This window comes from Haliaeetus leucocephalus, unplaced genomic scaffold, assembly GCF_000737465.1.
Source record: "Haliaeetus leucocephalus isolate CR32 unplaced genomic scaffold, Haliaeetus_leucocephalus-4.0 Scaffold577, whole genome shotgun sequence".
In the NCBI taxonomy this organism is placed as follows: Eukaryota; Metazoa; Chordata; class Aves; order Accipitriformes; family Accipitridae; genus Haliaeetus; species Haliaeetus leucocephalus.
Window position 1 is genome coordinate 2,508,561 of NW_010973013.1, and position 24,351 is coordinate 2,532,911.

The 24,351-nt window shown below is 37.3% G+C and overlaps 1 protein-coding gene across 2 annotated transcripts in view; it reads right to left on the bottom strand.

Moving 5' to 3' along the window:
* The window catches only part of LCLAT1 (lysocardiolipin acyltransferase 1), a 118,605-nt gene that overhangs the window by 49,388 nt on the left and 44,866 nt on the right, over positions 1-24,351 (bottom strand). For both annotated transcript variants that reach the window (XM_010577751.1, XM_010577752.1), the window contains exons 4-5: positions 11,682-11,828; positions 2,696-2,812 (exon numbers count right to left, since the gene is read on the bottom strand). In XM_010577751.1, the coding sequence (XP_010576053.1) occupies positions 2,696-2,812; positions 11,682-11,828 (264 nt within the window). The remainder of the gene's footprint in view (positions 1-2,695; positions 2,813-11,681; positions 11,829-24,351) is intronic.

Genomic DNA, 24,351 nt, shown 5'->3' on the forward strand with positions numbered 1-24,351 from the left:
GCAGAGATACAGGAAACATTTTACTGAAGGTTATTTTTTCCTGATTCTGCACTTCCTATTCAGAAGGGTGGCTAATAGTTATTTTTATGTAATAACAGGTAATTCTTTCATGCTACAGATTGTGATGCATATTAATCAGGGTTCTTGCCAAATTAAATTAGCTTTTTCAACATTTGAAAAGCAGTTAAACTTCTAATGACATTTTCCCTCTCTCTTCATCAACCTATTTTTGGAGCAAAATAATGTACTCAGGCCTGAAGTAAAGACACTTGAGCCTCAGGAATGGAAAACAGCCACGAGCCAAAATGTATTCACAGGAGAGCTATAGGGCAATAAGGTTGTCATCTATGCACAAAAATACTTTCAAAGACGTAAACATGATGTTAAAATCTCCACCACTCCCTCCTGCACGTTAAAGTCACACACACTGCTTTGTGCTTGCAGTTATGAGCAGGAAAAAAGGAAACAAGTATATTTTTATGATTATTGCTACTACCGTAGCATTAGGACAGTCCAGAAACAGGGACTCATGTTAACACCATATCTTTAACAATCCTGGTTTTCTTTATTACTGCTAATATCAGAAACTAGAATTGTGAAAAAGGCATTCTAACAGTATAAGTAATAAGTCAAACCAGAGCTGCACAATAGCACTAGGTACCAACTGTCCCATCTGTATCTGAAAATCTACCTGGACATCTATATTATACAGATGAAAAAATATGTATGCAGGTATATAATATACTGAAGTGTTTTAAAGTCAAGCAACTACAGTTAGGTTGTCCATAAAAATAAAATATTTCAACACAAATGGTCCGTATGTGGTGCACTTGCAAACAACAGAAAACCAATTCTTAAATTAGTAAGTAATAAGTATTTTAAAATGCTACTTGAACTACCTTCTCACACATAATTTACTACATAATAGCACACAGTCATAATATGTATACCTCAATGCCTATCAAGGTACACAATACCTAGTAAATTCAATGCTACAGGGACATTAACATTTCACTCAATATTTGCCTGCCTTAAATAAAAGTAGGACTTAAAAGCATTTAAAAGACTGGACACAAAAATCACCTAGGAATGTTTTCGGGTTTTTCCCCAGCTTTGTACTGCATAAAATCAGTTAATCAGCCTGAAATATTTTCCTTTTTATAACCCAGTAGCCTAATTTGCATAGATCTCTCATACAGCAACAGAAAAGCATTTTTATAAAATTAGAAAATGACTGTATAACCACAAAGCTCATTTCTGCAGCAAATACAGAACCTTTTTTTTTTTTTAACTTGATAATATTTCAAGTGGAAAACATTCCTTTAACTGAAAATTTATTCCAGGCTAGAAATATTGTTATGCACTAGGTTAACCTAGTGCTGAAAAGTTTTAAGTAAAACAAGCTTTTGAAATTGCATATGTGGCAATTTTTTTTCACCACAGCAAATGGAGTAATAAACATTCAAGATCGATGAAAATCTAAGATGTCCACCACTGAATGTCCAATAAAAATAGGGTCAAATAGATATATGGTCCAGCTAGGGTCGTCCAGCTGGACAAAATATCAAAGCATTTACAGCGATCTCAGGATATCTGCTTAGTAGGAATCGGGCAATACGCAAGGCAGCTCTGCTCCTAAAATCCAAGCAAGGATTCAAGGATTCCAGCAAGGGAAAAAACCTACCAGCAGGTCCTTATTCTTTTTAATAATCTCAAACTTCTTCCTTTGGCAGTCAGAATAACCAGCATATGTTAAAGATCTAGAATTGCTTTTCCCTGAAGAACTAGCCTATAAATAAGTCACTTCATATCTACTGTACATGTTTATTTTCTTCAACCATACATTCATATATCCTCAAACATTCACTCATCTGTATTTTAATCACTGCCACATCAGTATCATTTAATGGTTACACCATTATGGCCTCAAATCTCATTGAAATGCCCACTCCCAAAACAACCCACAGGCATCTCGATCTAACAAGCAATCACATCTTTGTACTCTGTTCCCCTGATAATAGGGACTCTATCTCTACCCCCAGATTAATAAAGGGATGGAAGACCATTTCTAGGTAAAAAGCAAGCATCATGCATTCTCTTACCCACTACTCAGCCAAGCAGCACAACTCCGATTTTAGGCAGCTTCTCCAAGTCACCATCACCTGAAAAAGCTGGCAGCACTGGGCAGCTGACTTGCTGCATCTACATGCAGCTGTGCATTCCCCTTGTCCATTTAACATAGCAACTTGTTGTCTCAGCTCTCAGAGTTAAAACCAGAAGCTTTTCAGAGAGGGCAGTGTTATACATGTCTGTGTGTTCAGTGTCAACCACCCAGTTCGGGTTAAGGACTGGTACAGACAATAAGGATGAACTTCCTTGGGATCTTTTCCACTATTTTTCTGAGATAGACTGCTAAACAAGCTACAATATTTAAAAAAAAAAAGGCAAAAATGTTGTTTTCATCCACTGCATATCTCCTGATGATGTTAGTATCTGTTACTAACTCTCTCAAATCTCTCCATGTTACAATCATTTTAAGTAGGGTTGCAAACAAGGGCTTTTTTTGTGATCAGGATACATGAAGTTTTTCTGAAATTACTTCAAGTAGTTTTGTGAACATCAGCTTCTACAGCTTGGGTGAGATTCGTTATCTTAAAGGAAGAAAAAGAACATATAAAATACAGAGCAGAATTACCTTCCCTTAGACGCTCAACCACAAAAGTGAATCCAGTAGTTCGCGGATGTAAGACGTACTCGTATTTTTGAAGTCCGTTCTTTTCAGCGAATTCGTTACTGCGGGCTTTGGTATTGGCTGAAGGAGAGAATAAAAAGCACCACTTTCTATTACTGTGCATGTAGACCAAGAATTAAATATAATTATTATACGACAGGCACAGTACAACAGCAGTTCACACAGTACAAATGTGCAACAGCTTTTCGGGTGAAGGCAGACTGCAAGTGTGCTTTCAGTTGGCTATAGTATGGTATGAGGAAGACCAATGTGGATTGCAAGGAAAGCCTTTTTACCCTCTCATTTCATTTCAGAAAATAATCAGTGAATCTTGCATGTTTATCAAATGCAATCTGAAATCTATTAATTAAAGTCTGTTAATATTTCTGTGTACACTTCAACACCCATTTTACAGTAAAATGTGTTAATTGGCTCAATTTTTTTTTTTTAAACTCAAAAGGCACAATGTTTATTAATGCAGGTTTGATATTACATGCAGAAATACTTTGAGGTCAATGTTTAACCACATTAAACTTATTTTGGAAAGAAAACATTAAATGGAGGAAACCAGTTAATCTAACACATTAAAATGGTATTTTACATCTTCATTCTGAACTTGACACCTTTATTCATCAACCTGTGCTGCACATACATACCCTGTTTTAATTTTTTTGACCAACTGCCTCAGTGTTACAACACGTGCTTGCTACTGTACACACAGTACACGCAAGGCATCTGGAAAGCAGCGTGGCTAAACCCCGTGACAAATATGTTTCGAACCTCTGGCAAAAAGAAGTCTCTCACGAGAAAACCGAACAAAGGCTTTTCAGAGCCAGTTGCTAGCAGAGCCCACTAAGTGAGGAAGACGCGGACACTAAAGTGAAAACTTCTGAAGACGGGCAGAGAGGAAGCAACTTGTTCTCCAGTGAGGTGCAGGAGGCTCTTCCAAGCAGCCTCAATTAGGAGCCAAACGCACTTTGCTGGCTACGCTTACTCCTTCACTGTGGGTACTGCTGTGCCTCCTCTGTGGCCAAAAGGCAATGGACACATGCAATGTTCCCTTGGCAACACGGGGGAAAAAAAAAAAAAATCAATTTGATCAACTAACTTCTTTAATAACTCACATTTATATAGTCTTACAGGTGTTTTAAAAGACAAAATCATTGCCGAAGCAATATATCATCTTTATCAAGCAGAAACAGCTCTTTTTTTAAGTGTCCACAGTTAACCTTAACAGATGGGAGATGAAGTAATGAAAAACATATTGCTGCTTAATAATTTAATTGATACTTATAGGTAAGTTCTTTCCCTTACAATCATCGTAATTTTTCCTGTAAAGGAACAGCAGCACAAGTGGACAAATCAACAGTAGTGCGAGATGTCCTTTTTGCAGTAATGCAACTTTCCTGCATCCTTCTTTTTTTCCTAAATTACATGAGCTCTTTCTTTATCAAAAAATGTGGCTGTTCCTCCTAAAGGACTATCTACCTATTAATAAATGCTGTAGCATATCAGTATACTGAGTATCTTTTCCCTGTGAACTACTGTTTCCATGCATAAGAGTATTGCTTTTAATACATACAACCCTTAAGGCTTAGTGCACAGATTTCCTGACCGTGTGATTTGGAGGAAAGGACAACTGTTGCACAGTAGCCAAGCAAGTGATTCAGCAAAGAGAATCCAAAGATTTAATTCTTGCCAAGTTGCCAAAACATACAAATACTTGAAAATATTACATCTTCAAAAAGTGTTGCTAAAATTACAGAATGTGTGAAATACTAAAATTACACTTGGCTATGTAACTTAAATTTATCTTTCCTTGGACATGTGCATTATGTCTTTAAGCACATGATCAGAGTATCTATTTTTGTCTGCTCGACTACTACCCCATTCAATGTTGAAAACGGAGTATTCTGAATCAGAGAAGGGAACTTGCCTTTAGGACTCCTACCTCTGCGATGGCAAAACTCGCAAAGTGAGTCACGAGCAAGACTTGGAATGGCAGAAGAGGCAAGCCTAATCTGGTAATTATTAAATGCTCCTCTGAAAAGCCAGATTCTACCTCTTAGACATAACTGTATTGCACTACTAGCTCAACCACTTAAACTCTCTATTTTCTAAGAAGGGACATTGACCACCAAGAGCACTCCTATAAAAACTATACAACTCAAGAGTTCTTTTCCAGATTCTGTGGTGATTCAAGCAAAATGTTTTAAATTAATTTATCACAATATTTTTAAGCTAATGTATTTTTTCTTCCAAAGGACAGAAGTATCTTTTTCATTTTCTACATACCCAAGTTTGGGTTTCACTGTGGAACATTTGCATTCTGCAAATCAAGTCAATCAAAGCTTTGAGACACAAGTGCCATATAAGTCTACATAAAGTTAAGCAGTCTAAAAAAAAAATAAATCTGTCTTAAGCATCTCAAACTGCACACAGTTAATGAGCACTGAGAAAAACCCTCTCTGTATGTCTGCTCGCTAGCACTCTGTTTCAGAGGGCCCATAAAAACAAATCCCTTGGTGTTTGCAAAACACTCCTACTTGCACTGCAGGAAAACCAAAGAGTAAATGGGCAGTTTTGTTTTCTGAGCAAGACCTAACTGATGCAGCAAAAAAGGTTTGGGACCTCCAATGCCCATTGCTTTGAAGTAATCATCTTCAAACCTCCTCTTAGTGCACATCCCTGCACTTGGAAAGAACTCACTGTAAACATCTGCAAAACATCTTCCTAGTTTCCTTTTATTACAATGCCTTCCTAAAAAATGTGAACAGCTGGACATTGGCACACCAGCCAACACGATTCAGCTATTTCCTGATATTTGTATCCCTGTCTTGCCTCTGGATTGTAAGTTTTATGTAACAGAGATTGTTACCTACCCCTTTTGCATGACCCTAGTGTAATGGGATTTTAGAACTAGAATAACGCTTCCAGCTAATACAATGATTGTTGTCATCTGGAAAAATCATCTCCCTCTTCTTTTCCTAACAGCTACCAAGGCACAGGTCTTCGTGCATTGAAAAACATATATTACAACAAGTCAGGAAGGCCAAAGGGTTTTGATGCTATCCTGAAAGCAAGGGTAGGATATGCCTTCACTCTACCAAAAAGTAAGAATAATGCCCTTGTCGCCCTCCTGCTACTCTCAGCATTTGAAGAAAACAGTTTCTTACTCTATTACTTATTAGCAAATGCACTGACTGCCACCCTATCCGATGTAAGCACCTTGGTGACTACTGCTGTTTGGGACCCCTGTGCGAGACACCTGTGCCTAAACCTTCTGGGGGAAAGAGAGCGCAATTCTCCTGCTCAGAACTGGATTCAACAAAAAGCAGAATATGGGGTGTTCCCCATTATATGAAACCTAGGGATCAGAAAACTGATCCAGGAAATTTGAAACCCATTTTTATATCCTCTCCAACCTGAGGGAATTCATGCAACAAACACCTTTTAAAAATCCCTTAATCAATTGAACAGGCTATACTATCAGCGCTGCAAAACTTATGCAGATACCTCATCATTCTGCAGTCCAGATTATAACATTCTTAGGTGAAAGAATAAAAAAAGTGAAAGATGCCTTTGTAAGCCTGATAGTGAAAACACTTCCTTAAAAAGAGGGAACATATGTTCTCTTCTTTGCTTCCAACCAACACAAATTGCATAAAGCAGCTCTTGAAGGAGGAACTGGAAATGAACTCAGTTTGGGTCTCCTCAGTCCCAGAACATCACTCACACCATTTGGCTAAGGGTAATGCCCCCTCTTGCTTACTCTCTCTGAAAACTGTGAGTAAGCATTGCTTTCTAGAAACAAGTATTTTCTTTCTTACACTGTAAGCCAAAGTAAATCTACAGCATTCCTATTTCTCAGCATTCCTATTAGGTGTATTTTGCATTTTAATTCCTTGGCTCTATTTGCTCCTATGATAAAAAAGAATAAGTAGAATAATCTATTTTTATGGAAAGCAGCTAGTTTATTAATAGAGGGTGATATGGGACCCTTCCTGATCCAGAACTGCTTCATGCTCCGTCTCCTCTGGTCTCACAGTGACTTGCCTCTCCTCCCCTGTCTCCTTCAGCTAACACATGCTGCCTCTCAGAGGGTATGTTCTTTGGGGTGGTGACAAGTAAAAGGACTCCAATTTGAGTCTTTAGACACTACTCCAGACCCGTTGTCAAACTACACAGAAGAACAAGAATTTAAGAGTTCTGGCCATAACCTCTTTTTTTTTTTTTTCTCTTGTGCTGCCTTTGGTACATAATTTGATTACATTTTTTCCCATTTATCTCAAAATTATGTGGGCAAATTCCCATTTATCACATTTTTAAATTACTGGAAAAGCTCAAAGTCAGCACGTTCTAAAAGCACCACACTTCAAAATTTCATTTAAAGTAACTGGAAGAAGAAATTATGCTAACACATTTTCTTGATTTTTGAGTTACAGATTTTTAAGAAGTTAAATTGCTTTTGCTTCTGAAAACCAGAGGATAAAGTGAACAAATTAATTTTTTTTAAAAGTCAAATTATATTTTTAATTGTGAGCTAGTTTTGAATTAAAAAAAAAATCTCTAGAATTTTACTTTGATGAAAGCCATAATGCAGTAACAAGTTGCATTTGTGTGAGTCTGAAGAGTATTTGGAACTAAAACTCCAAGACCTGTACCCAACGAAAAGCTAAGTCTGTGCTCCCCATGAAATATGTACGCAGTATTGGCTCCTCTCAAACAAGCTCACATGCTTTTACAGATTCAACGTTGTCCAGGTTGATGTGTTTTGCTGGATGTCACCCAAAAGAATTATAGACTTCCCTCATCATCCTACTGGAAAGCTGATTCTGACAACTTTAATACAACAATTTCTGATCAACTTTCAACTACCTTTTTTTTTTTTTTTGCTAGTACTAGTGCACTGAAAGTTGAATATTAAGCACTACCTTTTCCTTTAATCTGACTTGTGATAAAAGCATGCACTTCTATGACTTCAAGTACTCTCAAACAATATTGGTACCAGACAGCAAAAGAATACATGAGTACTCCAAAAGTTGCTCTTTAAAAAAAAAATTTAAAAAAAAATTCCTCATTTATCTATTAGAGGTTTGCATAGAAAGCATAAAAGCTATATTTGCTCACAGGTAATATTTTAAGAAAAAGTTGAGCAATTGTTCTTATTTGTGCTATTTTCAGACTATTACATGTTAAATCAACCTCTATCAGAGCTTTTGAACAATATTTTCTTGCATTACCAAAGTATACCACGTTTACTAGAAAAGTGAAAAATCCAGCTGCAGTTCATTGTTACCTTCTAGATGGAATATTGTATGTGATCCACACCACAACATTCCTGCCAAAATCTGGGCTCTAGCAAGCTTTCCTACTTGTTTTTTAGCTGTTCCTCAAGGAAAAAAGGTCTGTGCAATCACACTCTGTCCACCTGTTCCCCTTAACTTTTGAAGCTATTGCCACCTGCAAACAAAGTTTGACAGAGACAAGAGATTCAAAGATAATTAAGCCCCACAGGAATTTCAGAAAAACCAATGGCTGAGTAAAGGGAAGCCTCCAGCAGTAGAGATCTTAATAACAGGAAAAGCCAGGGCAGGCTCCATGGGTCTTTAGTCTGTCAAGGCTTTCAGCACAGCATGCAGCGGTCCGTCGGTTAACGCAGGTATCGGTGAGGATGAGCCACAGCACACGATGCCTCTTGCCAAGAGAGCAGCAAGAGATTTGTGGAGGAAATGTCACACGGAAGGAAACACAAGGAAAAAGGAGAAGTTGGAGTGAAGAAGAGACCACGTATAGGGATGCAGACACAAATCCATAGGAAATGAGGCTTTAACAGGCGCAGAGCAATACAGCAACTTTTTTTTTTTGTTATTGCTTTCTGAAGAATCACTACAAAGAATCTCATAAGGAACACCAAGGAAAACAAAAGAACAAGCAAAATGGTGGGTTGTATTCCAGCTTTCCAGAAGCACTAGGCTTATAGTTGCTTTGTTTTCTTCAGGGCTTCAGAAAGTCTGGCTATATGTTTATCTGCTGAGGGCTTCTTTTTAAGCAATTACAATAAAATACCTTTGATGCACTTAGCTTTAACCTTGAAGTACTCCAGAGTGAAAAGATGACCAACCTATCAGAAATAAGTATATAATTATTACCTCAGACCCTATACATCCAGTCTGCAAATACATTGTTCAGTGTTCATGACATTACTATTTCTAACATTTATTTACGTAGCATCTTCCACCGCACAGTACTTTCCCAACTTGAAGTCAGGCAGTGGCCCGTGTATAAATACAGTCATACTTTAAATTTCTTTGAAATCTTTCATTCTCAAATACCTGAAAACATGATACAATTTCTTATAAAGAAGAGTACATCTACCATTGTCATGCAGCCACTGAGAGCATAAAAAAATGATAGTAGCACAGAGCCACACAGCAATTCCGCTTTTCAGTGAAGTACATGTAGAACGTTATTTTTCATATTTTATTTCAAATGAATCAGTACATATGATCGTTCACTACAACTTTTGCTGTGGATTTTGTTTTCAGAAGTAATTAGCAGTTTTGGAATTTGGTCAGAAAACAAGAGCCATTGCCTCTGCTTTTGCAAAACGTCCCCTAGAATATTGAGCGACCATTCAGAACAAAACTGCAGTTTATTTCTTATTCTAAAAGATGGAACATGAGGTTGCAATAGGTCCTAATATGTCAATAACATAACAATTTTCTGAAAATCTTTTTTTTCAAAATGTTACACAAAATACATTATTACGTTCTATCATTCTCACATGGCATAAAATTATTGCTTGGTCAGGATTAGCCTGTCAAGGGATTTTGCCCTGTTTCCTATAATATTTTAAAATATATGAGCTAATGTTTCCTGTGAAGACAGTTAGATAGGAAGAGCTATTTACTTTCACTGAAAAAGGCCCACAGTTTTGCCTGTCTCTATACATCTTACTACGCACAAATATAATATCAAGGTGGCGTTCATTACAGATGGCAGGATAGAGTGCTAAACACCGGACAGTTTAACATGTCAGAAGCCAGCACAGCTGCCCAAGGAAGCAGCACCCTGTCATCTTCCCTGCCCATCACTCCATCCTTCCCACCGCACTGCTTCCTCCCTGGGCTGCTCAACAAACCGGGGGGGGAAACGATCACCACCCATCTGCGGTGGCTTCAGAAGAACAGCGCAGTTAGTGCGGATATCCATTTGACACTGCAAAGTTAAAGAGTACGTGTTACACACGTATAAGGAGGGAAAACCGAAACAACAGAAATACCTTAAAAATAAAAAAGGAAAAAATCTGTGTTCAGAAACCCAATTAGAGAATTTGTTAATATTAAGTGAAGAATCTTGTCTGCATGAATTTCTCAGTGGATGGTATAAACAGCATAAACTTAGATTTGTCTAAGTCATTTCTATCAGTTACAACAGTGGACAGAAAACCCTGTGTTTCCTTAAGCAGCTTCAGATTCAGGTGGGAGCATCCCCACCACTGGCTTTGGGACTCCACAGCACAAGTGTTAACACACCACAGCTGCTCAGTCCTCGCCTAATTCTTTTTTTTTTTTTTTTTAAACTGTAGTATGAAACTTCCTCAGTTCTTTAAAATCTGTTGTCTCTAAGGAATATTGGGAGGGATTAGAAGGTATACATAATTTATGGAATAAATTACAATCCATCCAATTCTTTCAATCATCTTGAGATGGAAACACCTCAGAAAGAGTATGAGTGACCCAAGGAGGAATCTCCTGACTCCATGAATAAGATTAAGATTTCATCTCATAATTCAGACGTAGGAGGGGAGAGTTGTTCATTAATTTGAAGAAAAAAAAAAATTTTAAGTGAGATAATTTCCATCCTTCTTCCTAATTTTAGATAGAAAATAACTATTCAACAAGAGCTATCACATGAAGCAGCCCAAGAATGTATGATGAATTTATCCTCTTTCAGGAAGGCTGATCAAGTGATGACAATTCCCTACAGCGTGATAGCATTTGAATACTATACGTACACATTTTTAATGATATCGGGAATACAGAAGAAAAAAATAGCAGTATATGTTAGTTATTTTTATACTGTGTCTAGTACTCACTGATCTGGCATTGCAATAAAATACGATTTGAGAATACCTGCAATGCAAAGTATAGTAAAAGTCTTTTAAATAAGCTAAAAGGTAGAAGTTTAATTGTAATTGATTTTCTATTCAAAGATGATGCTTATCAAATCATGCTGCAGGCATGAACCTTCACAGTACATTCATATAATGTTTTCTTTTATTGGCAATTGAGTCGTCTTCAATACTTGTTAGCAACTTGCTTCTAATGCCATAAGATACCTGTATTAAAGTAGATATTTTATTAAGAATTAATACTACAGGATCAAACTCATTAAATTTACTCTTATGATAAAGTCAACACTTGTGTTAGGGAGGTATTTTTCTTATAGAGGTAGATACAGACTGCTTACACATGGCCTAAGGAACAAGTATCTCCATTTTCTCCTCTTAAAACATTAGGCAAGAAATCTAATAGAATCATTAGTTCTTCTCTTCAATCACTCTTCCATAGGTCTTAAATGATTTTGCACTATTTGCCACAGTAATATGGGAAATGGGACATGCAAGTGATTTATTCCAGGTCTTGAAACCTACTTTTGCTAATGCAATGTACATACAGTGCTGGCCAATATAAAGCCATTTCAATCATCGGATGCTTTGAAATGTAAGTTATTTCAGGAAGAATGGCAAAGCGTCTCAGTGGAACTACATTTGTGCCTCTCAAATGAATCAGTACATATGATCATTTACTATAATTTCTACTGTCCATGAGAACCCAGGCTTGTTCCTGCCTTGGACTTTTTTTTTTTTTTTTTTTTAACTATTTCCATAAACAACAAAGAATTTCAACGTTGAACATTCTAAGACACGACAAACACAGCCTACCTGTGAGATCAGTTCCTTCTGGAAAGATGAGGAGTTGTAATGGTTCACGAATGTCACAGAAATAATCCAGCATTTTTTCAAAGTGACTCTTGTCATCTTCCCACTTTCTCTGAATGAAAACAAAGGCAGCAACCTGCATCGCCCAGCCTAAAGTTTAAAAGATACACCTTTAGTAACATTTCACTCTGATACTTCCGCAGTGTCTGTTATTCTAAAGTACTGTATCAATTGTGTTAGACGCAACATTTTATTTGCTGCCCATCTATCCTCACCTCTGATTAAGAGCACTTAGCTACCTTGTAAAAGGAGTGTTGGATAGGAAGCAAAAGAATGCATAATCTAAATAAATAAATCTAAATAAATGGCTACTGTTTTGCAAAATTCAAGTTACCAGAGTTAGAAAAGCTTTCCAGAGAGCAAGAATAGGGTCAATGCTGTCATGAAAGGATGTTATAGCGACATGGGTGTCAGTCTCTTTTCCCAAGTAACAAGCGATAGGACAAGAGGAAACAGCCTCAAATTGTGCCAAGGGAGGTTTAGACTAGACATTAGAAAAAATTTCTTCACTGAAAGGGTTATCAAGCACTGGAACAGGCTACCCAGGGAAGTGGTGGAGTCACCATCCCTGGGGGTATTTAAAAGATGTGTAGATTTGGCATTTCGGGACATGGTTTAGTGATGGACTTGGCAGTGTTAGGTTTATGGTTGGACTTGATGATCTGAAAGGTCTTTTCCCACGTAAACGATCCTATGAGTCTGTGAGGTGAAGTATTTAAAACCATGGCCCTCACTACAAAATCCTTAACCACTGCAACACTGATATGCTCAAGGGAAGGTGCTGCCCCTACGGACAAACATCTCAACAATGCACTGCAGGATAAAAGAAATCTGCATTATACAGAGGTAGTTGTCCTTTGTATTGCATGTTAACCATATGCATTGTGCAGAAAATATCTATTGCTTCGAGGGCTTCATTACATATACCTCCTTATAATTTTCATTGCTAATAGAAGAAAATACAAAGTTGTTCTTTACATCTGATTATAGAAAAATTTGATGTATATCCATTTGTTTGTATTAATACACAAGACAACTGTGCAGATTTACAGTCTGACATCAAACCAAGAATGTAATGAAGTTAAATAAATGAAACTGTTTCTGAGCCTGCGGCTCAGGGGTCACAGGCTATTACCTTCAATAAACGTTCTTGGCTTTTTTGGCAAAATTTAGCGTACAGGGTATCACGTAATATTAGAAGTTCTGTCCACTAGTTCAGACAGCAGGATGAAAAATCAGGGCTACAGTTCCACCACATGTCTGTCATGCTCCCTTCTTAAACACAGCTCAGAGGAGCATGACACTGCCTTACCACTGTACTTGGCTAGCTTATATCTCATCAGAAAACCTGCAAATAGATATTCCACATCAAAGAGAAAACATCACAGCTTCCCATTCTCCTCTTTGCTCACCACAGTCCTCAAAGTCTGTTTTTCCTTTCCTGGTGACTTAGAGCATGTTATTCTTGCACTTTATTTCAGTTCCTATTTACAGAGATTCCTTTCTATTCTGTTCCTGGCAATATCTTACAAGGAGCATATGCTAGAAAATCATTTATTAAAGTCACCAGTTTTTAAACCAACTTCATAAGTCAGTCAGCCTGGATAATGCATTAACCAAGCTGCATAATCTCTTCTGTATTGGTTAGGAACGTTAATTGCATTCTTAAAGATTTGTAACCTGTATCGTGGAGTAGGTACTTTTTATTTTTAAATCAGCTAAACAGATGGAGCATGCATAACTAACATGCCTTCTGCAATCTGGACCTAATGAGTCTCAGATATTCAGATAATTAATGATATCCAGATAACTGCATACTGGAAGTGGTTATATGAATTAAGAAAAGAAATGCCCAGAATGCAGTCTCAGCAAATCTTTTCAAATTTGTACGCTGTACTTGTTAAAAACCTTCTGTAAGTAAAACTAAACTTTGACCACAACATTTTATGTGCATCTATGCACATATCATATTCCCACATCTGCAGTGCCAAGAAGTATCGCTACAGCTTTATTAACAGAGACTATCCATGTTTAAACAAATCATTTGCAGGAAAAAATAAAGGTTAACTTCAAAGTAACTGAAAAATAACTTACATAATTTAACTATGCTTTCTTCTGGCATTTAATCATCTCCTACTGCTACAATATATTTCACTACAATGGTGCAAACCCAGTGTATTAAATTGAACTAATCAGGGCTTCATATTCACATTTGTCATTGTGTTATATAAAGAGGACACCCTTTCATACCAAACACCAAATGGTGCCATGGAATTCAGTTCCTCTAGAAGATACATGGAGATGGAATGAAGCTGCATCAGGGGAAGTTCAGACTGGACATTAGGAAAAGGTTCTTCACTGAGAGGGTGGTCAGTCACTGGAACAGGCTCCCCAGGGCAGTGGTCACGGCACCAAGCCTGTCAGAGTTCAAGGAGCATCTGGACGACACTCTCAGTCATACGGTTTAGCTTTAGGTAGTCCTAAGAGGAACAGGGAGTGGGGGTTGACGATCCTTATGGGGCCCTTCCAGCTTGAGATACTCTATGATTCTATGATACCTCATCTGAAATCAAGTTCATAAAAATGGACACAACAAAGGAAAAAAAGCCCTGTAAGCAGAAACAGAGATGCCTTGTACCGTACCATTTACAGCTCTGAGAATATAGATGCTCCATGGGACAGAGTAGAAAAATACATAGAGATTAGGAAAGTTGTGCTGTAGTTTTGGTGTTTTCCAATCATTCTTACCTCTCAGCCCAGACCTTTTGTATGTTTTATGTACCCTAGACACTACACCTACATTAGTTTATGCAAAGCCTGTACTGCGCTAAACCATTTTATTGTGTGGTATCACACATCAGGCCTAAATTATTCAGTCCTTGTGTTCTCATTGCAGCAGAGTCTGCAGTAGGTAGAAAGAAGCTGTCCTGGTTTTGTCTAGAATAAAGTTAATTTCTTCTTAGTAGCTGGTATAGAGCTCTGTTTTGGATTTAGGATGAAAATAATGTTGATAACACACTGATGGTTTAGTTGTTGCTAAGCAGTGTTTATACTAAGTCAAGGACTTCTCAGCTTTTCATGCTGCCCAGCCAGCAGTGGCTGGGAGTGCACAAGAAACTGGGAGAGGACACAGCCAGGACAGCTGGCCCAAACGAGCCAAAGGAATGTTCCATACCATATTACATCATGCCCAGCCTATAAACCGGGGTGAGTTGGCCAGGGGACACCATGGCTCAGGGACTGGCTGGGCACTGGTCAGTGGGTGGTGAGCGACTGTATTGTGCATCACTTGTTTTGTCTATTCTCATTATTAGTAGTAGTAGTATTTTACCTTCCTTCTCTGTCCTATTACAGTGTCTTTATCTCAACCCACAACTTTTACTCTTTTTTCCCCAATTCTCTCCCCATCCCACTGCATCAGGAGGGGGGGAGTGAGCGAGCAGCTGCGTGGTGCTTAATTGCCAGATGGGGTTAAACCATGACAGAAGGGACAGGAGCAGCAAAATAAATGCTCACTTGGGAAGCCTACTGATACTTTCCCAGGTCAGCAGCTCCTTAGAGTGATTTTAGTCCATAACAGAGGGAGCATGGAAAAAACCTCACTGTCAGATCCCACGCTCTCCCCTACGTTTCTTCATGTAGCACAAGGCTTTAAATTATATGGAAACTTGCATACAAACTCCTTCTAGCAATCATTCTTTAACAGCACTGTGAACATCAAATTACAAATACCTTTAGCTACTAAGAAAGCTGCTGCTTGGGTGACTTGTATTTTACCTGACTAAACTGCACTGAAGCAGAGGATATAGTGCAGTAGTTTCCCATTCCTGTCCTAAGTGGTGGTATTATATATGGGCTATGAAAAATTAAACAGTAATGTAATGACAGTAGGGTGACAGGGAGGAAGAAAAAAGAAAGAGAGGGAAGGGAGTTGGGAGGCATCCAGTTTTTAAAATAAACAACAGGTTTGATTTTTCTAACCCTTCCAATAGATAACATCCAGTGTTCTGGAAGAATTTTTTTATCTTAAGTGTATATCTAATTAGATAAAACAGTCCTGATGGCTCAAATAAGAACAGATTATCTAACTAATAATAAAGGACCCAGGTTTTCCTCCCCACTTACCCCAGCAGAGCACAGTGCACCAAGCTATTTTACCATCTATGAAAGCAGAAGAACCTTCCACATTTGCTCAAGCTTTAAGGCCTCCGGTGAAAGGCAATAAAAACATGAATTACTGCCTTCAACCAAAACCTTGGTCCATGCACCGATGGGAGAGAATGCCTGCTGTTTACATGTCTCACCATCCCACCAGATTCAAGCAGGAGAGGAAACTCAGAACAGGCTTGCAGACACATGCCTTTGGACAAAGCAAAAGCAGCTCTTGCTTTGATTTCCATTCCACTGTGCGTCTGCATTGTGCTGCCAGAAGAACAACACGAACAAGTCCGAAGCATGACATGGGATCCAAATGGGAATGCACAGAGAAACAGGAGGAATTCAGTAAAGCAATGGGCAAAATGAAAGGTTTTGCTAATCAGCAAGATTTATGAATAAGCAGCAGAGGGAAGTACCTTCTCATGTGCAGCCTGCAGTGAAACACGCTGTTCAGTTAATTGTTAAGTTTAGGTCAACATATTGTTCAACAAAAGTAATTACATTTTGCTCTTTTTGCACAGCGTTTTTAGTTGTCTAAAAGCTCCTGGGCAACAGGAATTTTCCTAGCAAAGGCAGCAGTTACTTGACTGGGGAAAAATGGTTGCCTGTTGATTTGCAGATTCTTGAGAAATCATCGATTACAGAAACACGGCAGAGAGAGAGTGAAGCTAAAGAAATCATAACAATGCAACTCCATTTCTTTGCTAAAATACCTGAAATGTTGGTTCCTACAAGACTAAATAACATCACTTGGAAAAGTACTCAAAAAGCATCACACTGTCCAGCTCTTGTTCAAAATTACAAAACAGCAGCACAAAAACCTACTAGGTAGAGTAGCTAGCCACACTGACCCTTAATCAACTTTTCAGAGCTGAAAAAATAAAAAAGGCAAATTCAAATATCAAGTAACACATACACGCTAATGATATGTATTTATCAGGACATAATTCTAACACAGAAAAAAATTACACTTACACAAAAAGGAAAGCCTGCTATTGAACTACAGAAATGTGCTGTACGTAAGAATTTCCTTACTGCCTTGGGGATAAAGCAAATTATAGCTTATGCAGGGTGAGAATTTGCAGCATTGTATTAAAAACGCTAGCTGTAAGCATAAAGCTTTTCAAATTTTAAGACCCTGCAGTTCTATTTTCCACTCCCCAAAATCCTTTAAAATAAAATAACACTTGAAGTTGAAATTTCTTAAGTGTGTTTTCATTGCAAAGGTAATTTGGGAGTAAGTAGATACTAGGGATGGAGGTGGCGATGAAGAAAAGAGAGAAAGAAGCAAGTTGTAAAAAAAAAAAAAGTCTTTGTTTGGTTTTGTATCACAACTGTATGTACATTTCCATAAGTATCTCAGAAATTAGATATCCTCAAAAATGTCATGTCTCTAAGAGGAATATTACAGCTGATATTGAAAGCAAAACATATACACATCAAGAAAATGGTATCTATGTATTTCCTATAGCAATTTAACAGAACAGCTAATAATACTAAACACCGCCCCAACCAAATTTAATAAATGATTCAAAACTATAGAAACAAGTAGAAAAGTAGAAGGCCTAACTGGGATTTTGTTATTATATTCATTCATCCTCCCTCTTTTCTTCCACTGTATTACTCACTGCTTTTTCATAGCATTATCTTGGTCAAAAATAAAAGCATTATTCAGTGCACCTGTATTCAACAGGGATCTGGTCCTGATCACAGCTTTTGAGGCAAAAGGGAACCAGACATCTAGGCTTAATAAGGGAAATCACTCGGAAGCACATGATCCCACTATATACAAATAATTGGGTCCATTAACAGTTTGTTATTCCAAGTGTTTTGATGCATAAAATATCCACAAGGCAACAACCACATAATTCTGAATGTTCCTTATTTCAAAGATCTGTAGGTATTGAAAAGAGGTTAGAACATAGAAAATCCCACAGGAAGCCAGGGCTTAAAGTTACTATGTATATACACTGTTAAGTTTTCATCAGCTAAACAGGTTTCCACATATTCAATTAGAATCCACCTATTTACTGGGGTTTTTTCTAGATAGTTTTATGTCTAATAACCCAAAGAAAGTGAAAAGATTTTTTAAATTTAATGTAATGGTTTGAGTGCACAAACTAGGAAAATAATGAAAGAAATGCTTCTTGAAATAATCCTGTAAAGCACAATCTCTGCTCCTGGCAAGTTTTTTTTTTAACCATGCTCATTTCCAATAATGTAGTTAATAGGAATATAATGAATTGAACAACTACCATCTGATTGGTGAATTATTTGAGCAAATTACAAAACTAGCTAAGAGATAAAATTCACAAATCTAGATTCACAGTAGCAATCCTAATTTTATAGTGAAACATCTGATTCAGTCTATTTAATTCATTTGATTCTATTTATTGATCTATTTGTCAGGTGTCTATTTAAACACCAGTATGCTTTTGCTATTGCCTTGCCCTATCAGACTCTGAACATTACTTTAATCTACATCTGTTTTTAAATTATTTTTATGGTCACGTTTGTGTTGTTCAGACTACATATTTCATACATATATATACCACATAGTCTACTTTTTACTTGGACAGAATATCGTCTCTTCCAATGTATGTGAAGCCTAAACCTTTCTTCTTACTAAAAAAAAACTTGAGCGAACAAACAACAATGTTAGAAACACAGAATTTTAAGGTAACTGAAACAAAGAAAAATATTCTGGTTTTGCTCTGATCAGTTTTACGTTTGATTTCCCATAGTTCTCATGCATTTGTTTCAGAACCAAAATATTCTAAATTTTGTATTTAAGTCACATTCAAATTTTAACACTTTCTGTATTTCCTTTGCCCTGCTTCATTCTCTTACAGAAGAATACAGTATGTTCCAGTAGAAATCTCTGCTTTAACTTACTATTTATAATACAATTAGAAGCTTCTTCAAACAATGTTTATAGTATGAGATTCCCTTGTCAGGGCAATAACAATGTTGTCAAAAAGCTAGTCAGATACCGCGGCCTGTGTCTTAGCTGTGAAAATTTAACTATGAAACCTTCTAGAAAGGATATTCCATTGAAGAATTGGTATCTCTCAGCCAATACACACACAAAAAAAATGTGAAAGGATGTAGGAAAAATCATTACAGTAGTAGGATATATATGTATATAAAGCACCCAGACAAAGGTATACCATGCTCTTAGAAAGTATTCTTTAAATGTTCAATCCCTTAATCACAGATCAGAAATATGCTATTTGGACACTTCATACTCAAATATTCATTCTACTTCCTAAATTATGCCATTTTTATAGAATATGGGCAATCAGATTAACTCTACCATTGTATTAGTGCTACTTACACAAAATCTTTGCATTAAAATGCTATAAATGTCATTAAGGAACGTTAAACCTATTCAGCTACAATATCCATCTTAAAATAACACTTCAAATTTGATTTGATGTACTGTGTAAAATCAGAATAACGTAACATCGCTCAAAACTAAAGCAAAGGCTTCAACCTCCAGGATGGCTGGAAGATTGCTTTTTCTAATGCATTTTAAAAGTACAGCAATACAGTGAAACAGCACATGAAAACCTGAGTATTAAAAAATATGAGTCTTGCCCAATACATATCTGGAGAAAAGTCCCACATCATTCCAGAATCATCAAAGATGAAAAAGAAACAATCTCTGGCTGTTAGAAAGCGGAGAAGAACAAACAGGCCCTACCAAACAGTCCGAGTCTCTCCCATGGATGTGCCATCTTAACTACAAGTCAGAAAGAGTGAGAGATTTTACAGTTCAATACCTCTTTGTAGGCCTGCATCCTCTTCAGATGCCCCATCTCCTTATGGGGGGACTGTGAAAGTCACTCAGCCTGATGAGCTGATCCACACATAACCCACTGATAATGGCAAAGGAATGTAAGTTGGGAAAACATGCCATCCTAATTCTGCTGTTACTTGTTCTGTGAGCTTGGACAAAATAACCGCTCCCTTCACATCACTTGTCATTTGTAAAATGGGGAGAACGAGAAAGATTAGCATTTGATCTCACTCTTTTGATGTGCGTTTTGGAGAGGCAAAAGGGGTGGAGAGAAAATGGAGACCTTATTATATAGTAAGGATAAGGAAAGTTTTAATGGAAGACAGGCTAGTATTTTTGTAATTTGCCCCCCCCCCGCCCCGACAGAGTTGGGAGAATTTCTGTGGTATACTTCTGAAAATATTCCTATTATTCCCTTCGTGGAAGAGCCAAGCTGGGAAACAGCAACCTCAGTCTTTTCTTCCCTACAAAAAAATCCATGTAGAGTTACAGCCAAATTAAGCTGCATTTTTGCTTCAAAGTAATAAACCTTCCCTCAACACTTAAAACTTCTTCAAGAGAGTCTTCACTGTGAACAACTGGTAGAATAACAATTGTGCTTTCCATTAGAGAGCATACTTTTCAACTTCTACTTTAAAAATCACGTAGGATAACAACTCTAAGGTAATTAAGTCTGGCAGCTCATAATTGAATTGCTAGAAGACAAAATGTCACAGCTCCTCAAAACTCTCATTTCAACCTATTTTAACATAATAAAGTCACTTGAGACATGAGCTATACTAGAAAGTTCAGTAGGTTACACTTTTAATTTTTTAAGCCAATATGTTCTATCGATAAGAATTTGAATGCAAATCCAGCTATAACCTGAACAAAGACACTTTATGCCAAAGTATTTCTATCCCTACCTAAGGGAGTAGCTGTGGCAGCACAAACACTTCCATGCCAATACAAACGCGTACAGATTCCCCGCAGCGTGCTGCTTTAACTATACTCCAATTGAGTTAAGTGCTAAAATTTTTTAGGCTTAGCGATACCAATATTTTACTTCATGGTAGCTGATCCATCATAGCTGTCGGTGTGCATGCTCTTAGCCCGTGGCAAAGGCAGGATAATTTGAGTTGTTTTGCCCTGCTTCATTGAAAACTAAGATGACTCAAATTACTTTGAATTTGCTTCAGGCAAAGCTCGCACACACAGACAGCTATGATGGATCAACTGACGTGCAGTAAAACATTGGTGGGGCTAAGCCCAGTGCTGAAATAGAGCACAAGTCCTTTTTTTTTGTTTTCTCCTGGCACTTAACAAGGGCCAAACCGAACTTAAGCCTTTGAGAGCCACAACACATGAGTGACCAGACAAGTGAAAAACAACTAAAAAAACTCCTGCATCTTGCAGTCTCTTCAAGAGCAATGTTAGCCACAGAATAATTTGAATACAGAGATGAAAATCTGGACAGTTACCTGGTTATCTCTGCTCCTAACTACTCCAGGTTTGCCTGCTTTGCTTATTCTCCTTTTTCCTTTATCACCTTGTCCTTTCCTAACCTGTTCCTGCCCCAATACAGTCCAGCTGTAATTCCCTGCTTTACCATCCTCAGTGAGCCTTCTTAAAAATGGTGAGTGTTCAAGATATGTCCATCAATGGTGCCTGCACTTGTACACTGAATTACGGTGTTATTAATCTTTTCCATCAGCATTAAGCAAAACCAGGGTGAATATCAACTCACGTAGCAGCCATGCACTGACACTAACCCCTTTGGTTACCCTCTCTCATTTTTTCCATGAATTTATTAAACCCAAATTTTAATTTTTTTTTCATGTAGATGTTGAGGCACTTTTAACCATTAAAATCCAAATATTACTGCAAGCCAAGCAATAATTAAAATCCTATTTAAAACAACGAACACGTGTGAATTGTCCTTCATTAAAACACAGCTCTACTTCCAGTGAAGTCTTACTGGTTCATACCACAAGGCTTTTACAAATGAAACTATTGAGATAAAAACTTAAAAGGATGTAACTAACTTCTAGTGATTTTCTGGTCATCTGACACTACTGTGTATGTTCCTTGGTACCTACTCAAACAGTATGTATTCCACAGTGTATGCTGAACAAAACTGTATCATAGTCTGTATCACTTCTGATGCTATTCCTTATTAATTGGAGAATAGGTGAGAATATAAATTGTACATATCTATTACAAGTACTGTAGAGAAGTCCTGTCTTGTCAGACTACGCAGGAAACTGTCAATGCCATTAGAAATTCTCCTTGAAAACCAACACTGCAGAATGTGTCAATAGTTTCTGATGATGTCAGATGAGAAACTGCAGCAACAGCTAAGAGCAGAGTAGTGCTCCCTTGAGATGCCAAAGTTGGCAACTTGTACTGAAATGCTGCAAGAATGTTTCTGAAATTGAGATTACTGAAATGTAATACCTCTTTTTGAAAACTTTACTGCACACAATTTATCAAGCCAAAGCCACGGTTCCAGGAAGAAAGGACCATCTGTTTTTCTTTGGGCTTCTTTTTTTAAGGCTCACCTTTAATCAATTTAAAGTTTTTCATACACTGGAATGCAAAGAATTAATACCTTAAGAACTAGGTAAGTGAGTCAATGCTTCTCCTTGAAACACTGACTCCTCTGATTTTAATTATAATTAACTAGAAAATAACTGCCTATTTGTAAGTACAGACTCATTAAATCTGATACCTTTACACTTTTAACCTACAAAGGGGGCGACAAGGACTCTGGATCTATTTGCATTCCAAGCTTTGCCCTTCACCTACCATATATACCACTTGGATCAGTATAATCTCTCGTAGACCTATTTTTACACCCCAACTGGGATAACACGTATAACAACAAAGGTACAATGCTTAATACTGGCAAGGTTTTCAGCAACATGGAAATTAAAGGGCTGCATTATAAACCATATCTTACACATAACTTTAAATGAAATGCTTGTAAAAAAAAATACCAAAAGCAATACAGTATATTCATTCAAATATTTCTCAAACTCAAAGCAGAATTACCATTAGGTAAAGAAGTTCCATTTAGCCAATGTATCAATACTTCCATAATCCTATACTTCTAAATATATATACAAACTAAATTCATATAAATATATGAAAAGATGAAACTGAAGGACATGATGAAAGTAGCTGTTTTAATTTCCACAAATATTATAGCTTAAATGATCAACATCTAAAGTGTCAACTATAGCTGCAGTGAACTGAAACTGTCTAGTTGATTTCCAAGTTATCTTCTTGCCTTTACAAGCCCATAAAATAAACAAAACTTTTAAGTTTTGGCTAAACCAAAAGCTGACAAACACCTCTTAAAAGGCTATCACATAACACAGCAGGGCCATTAGAGACAAGTAGGAGAAATTCTACTCTTACTGATGAGATTCAGGGCTGTCCACTTGGGACATCGTTTTCTGCTATATCACTGCAACACCAAACTTCATACAGATTCACAATTAAACCTTATCCGTCAATCTTAATTTCATCCAGGAGTATCATTTTCCAACTCTCCCCTAATTACGTGGCTATACAGAATACTTTATTTTTGCATGAATCTGCCATCCAAAACACAGGCTGACTGAACATAGAGACACTATTTCTAAGGCCTCTTTTCAGATATACTATGGTAGAATAGAAGCTGAACATTTATGATTTTAGACTATCAAACTATGGCTTGAGTAAAGGACATAGTTTAGCTGGATTCCTCTCCTGTGACTAATAACATTAGTAGTCTACTAAAAAATAAGCTAAAATTCACAATATTGCAATCAAAGTACTCAAAGCCCATATATTATGGAGGGTGCTTAGGCATCTGACATATAAATAGTGGTTTATAACACTGTAGATCCAGGCAACCAATCTACTGCCAGAAATCGTTGTCCTGCAACACAAACAACAGGAATAAATGACTGCCTGCGCCACCTCTACCATCACAGCCCACAAAGTGGGGTATGAGCCCAGAATTTCATTAGTGGCTTAAGCTACTATGTCAGACTATGAACAAAGACAGCATCATGGTCTGCTAACACTGACCTGCTACGGCTCCACTTACCAGAGCCTACTCATTAAATCTATTAGATGTGCTCAGTTTATGCACTGAACTCAGAACTGGGAGGTGGGGGTGGAAATCAACCTCTAAACAACTCCTGACACCCTTTCAGCAACCAAGTTTTGCCAAGCGTAACATAGCATCCAAGCTCCGGGAGCTACCTTCCCATTTATGTATGCATTAACAAGCATACATACAAATGTTTTGTTACAAACAAAACAAAACCAAACCCCCCAAAACCACAAAAAGCTACTTTTGAAGAGATAAACCTATGAATCTTCCAGACTATACTCCTGATTATCTTCCATCATTGCTTTAAAAAGTTGCATTTGCAGCTGATTCCAAGATTTCAAAACATCTCTGCTGTATTATGAAGATAAAACATTTATCTAAATACATATTTTTTTCATTTCCTGTAATGTTAAAAGAGATGTCTTTTGTCAAGTAAAATTGACCTTCGTGTTTGACTGTTATGGAAAAAGTATGTTACCTAGTTGAAGTTCTTACTTAAGAGGACTAAAGGCCCAGCAAGTGAATGCAATAACAGTGCAACAATATGAGAGTTCCTCTGTATGGAA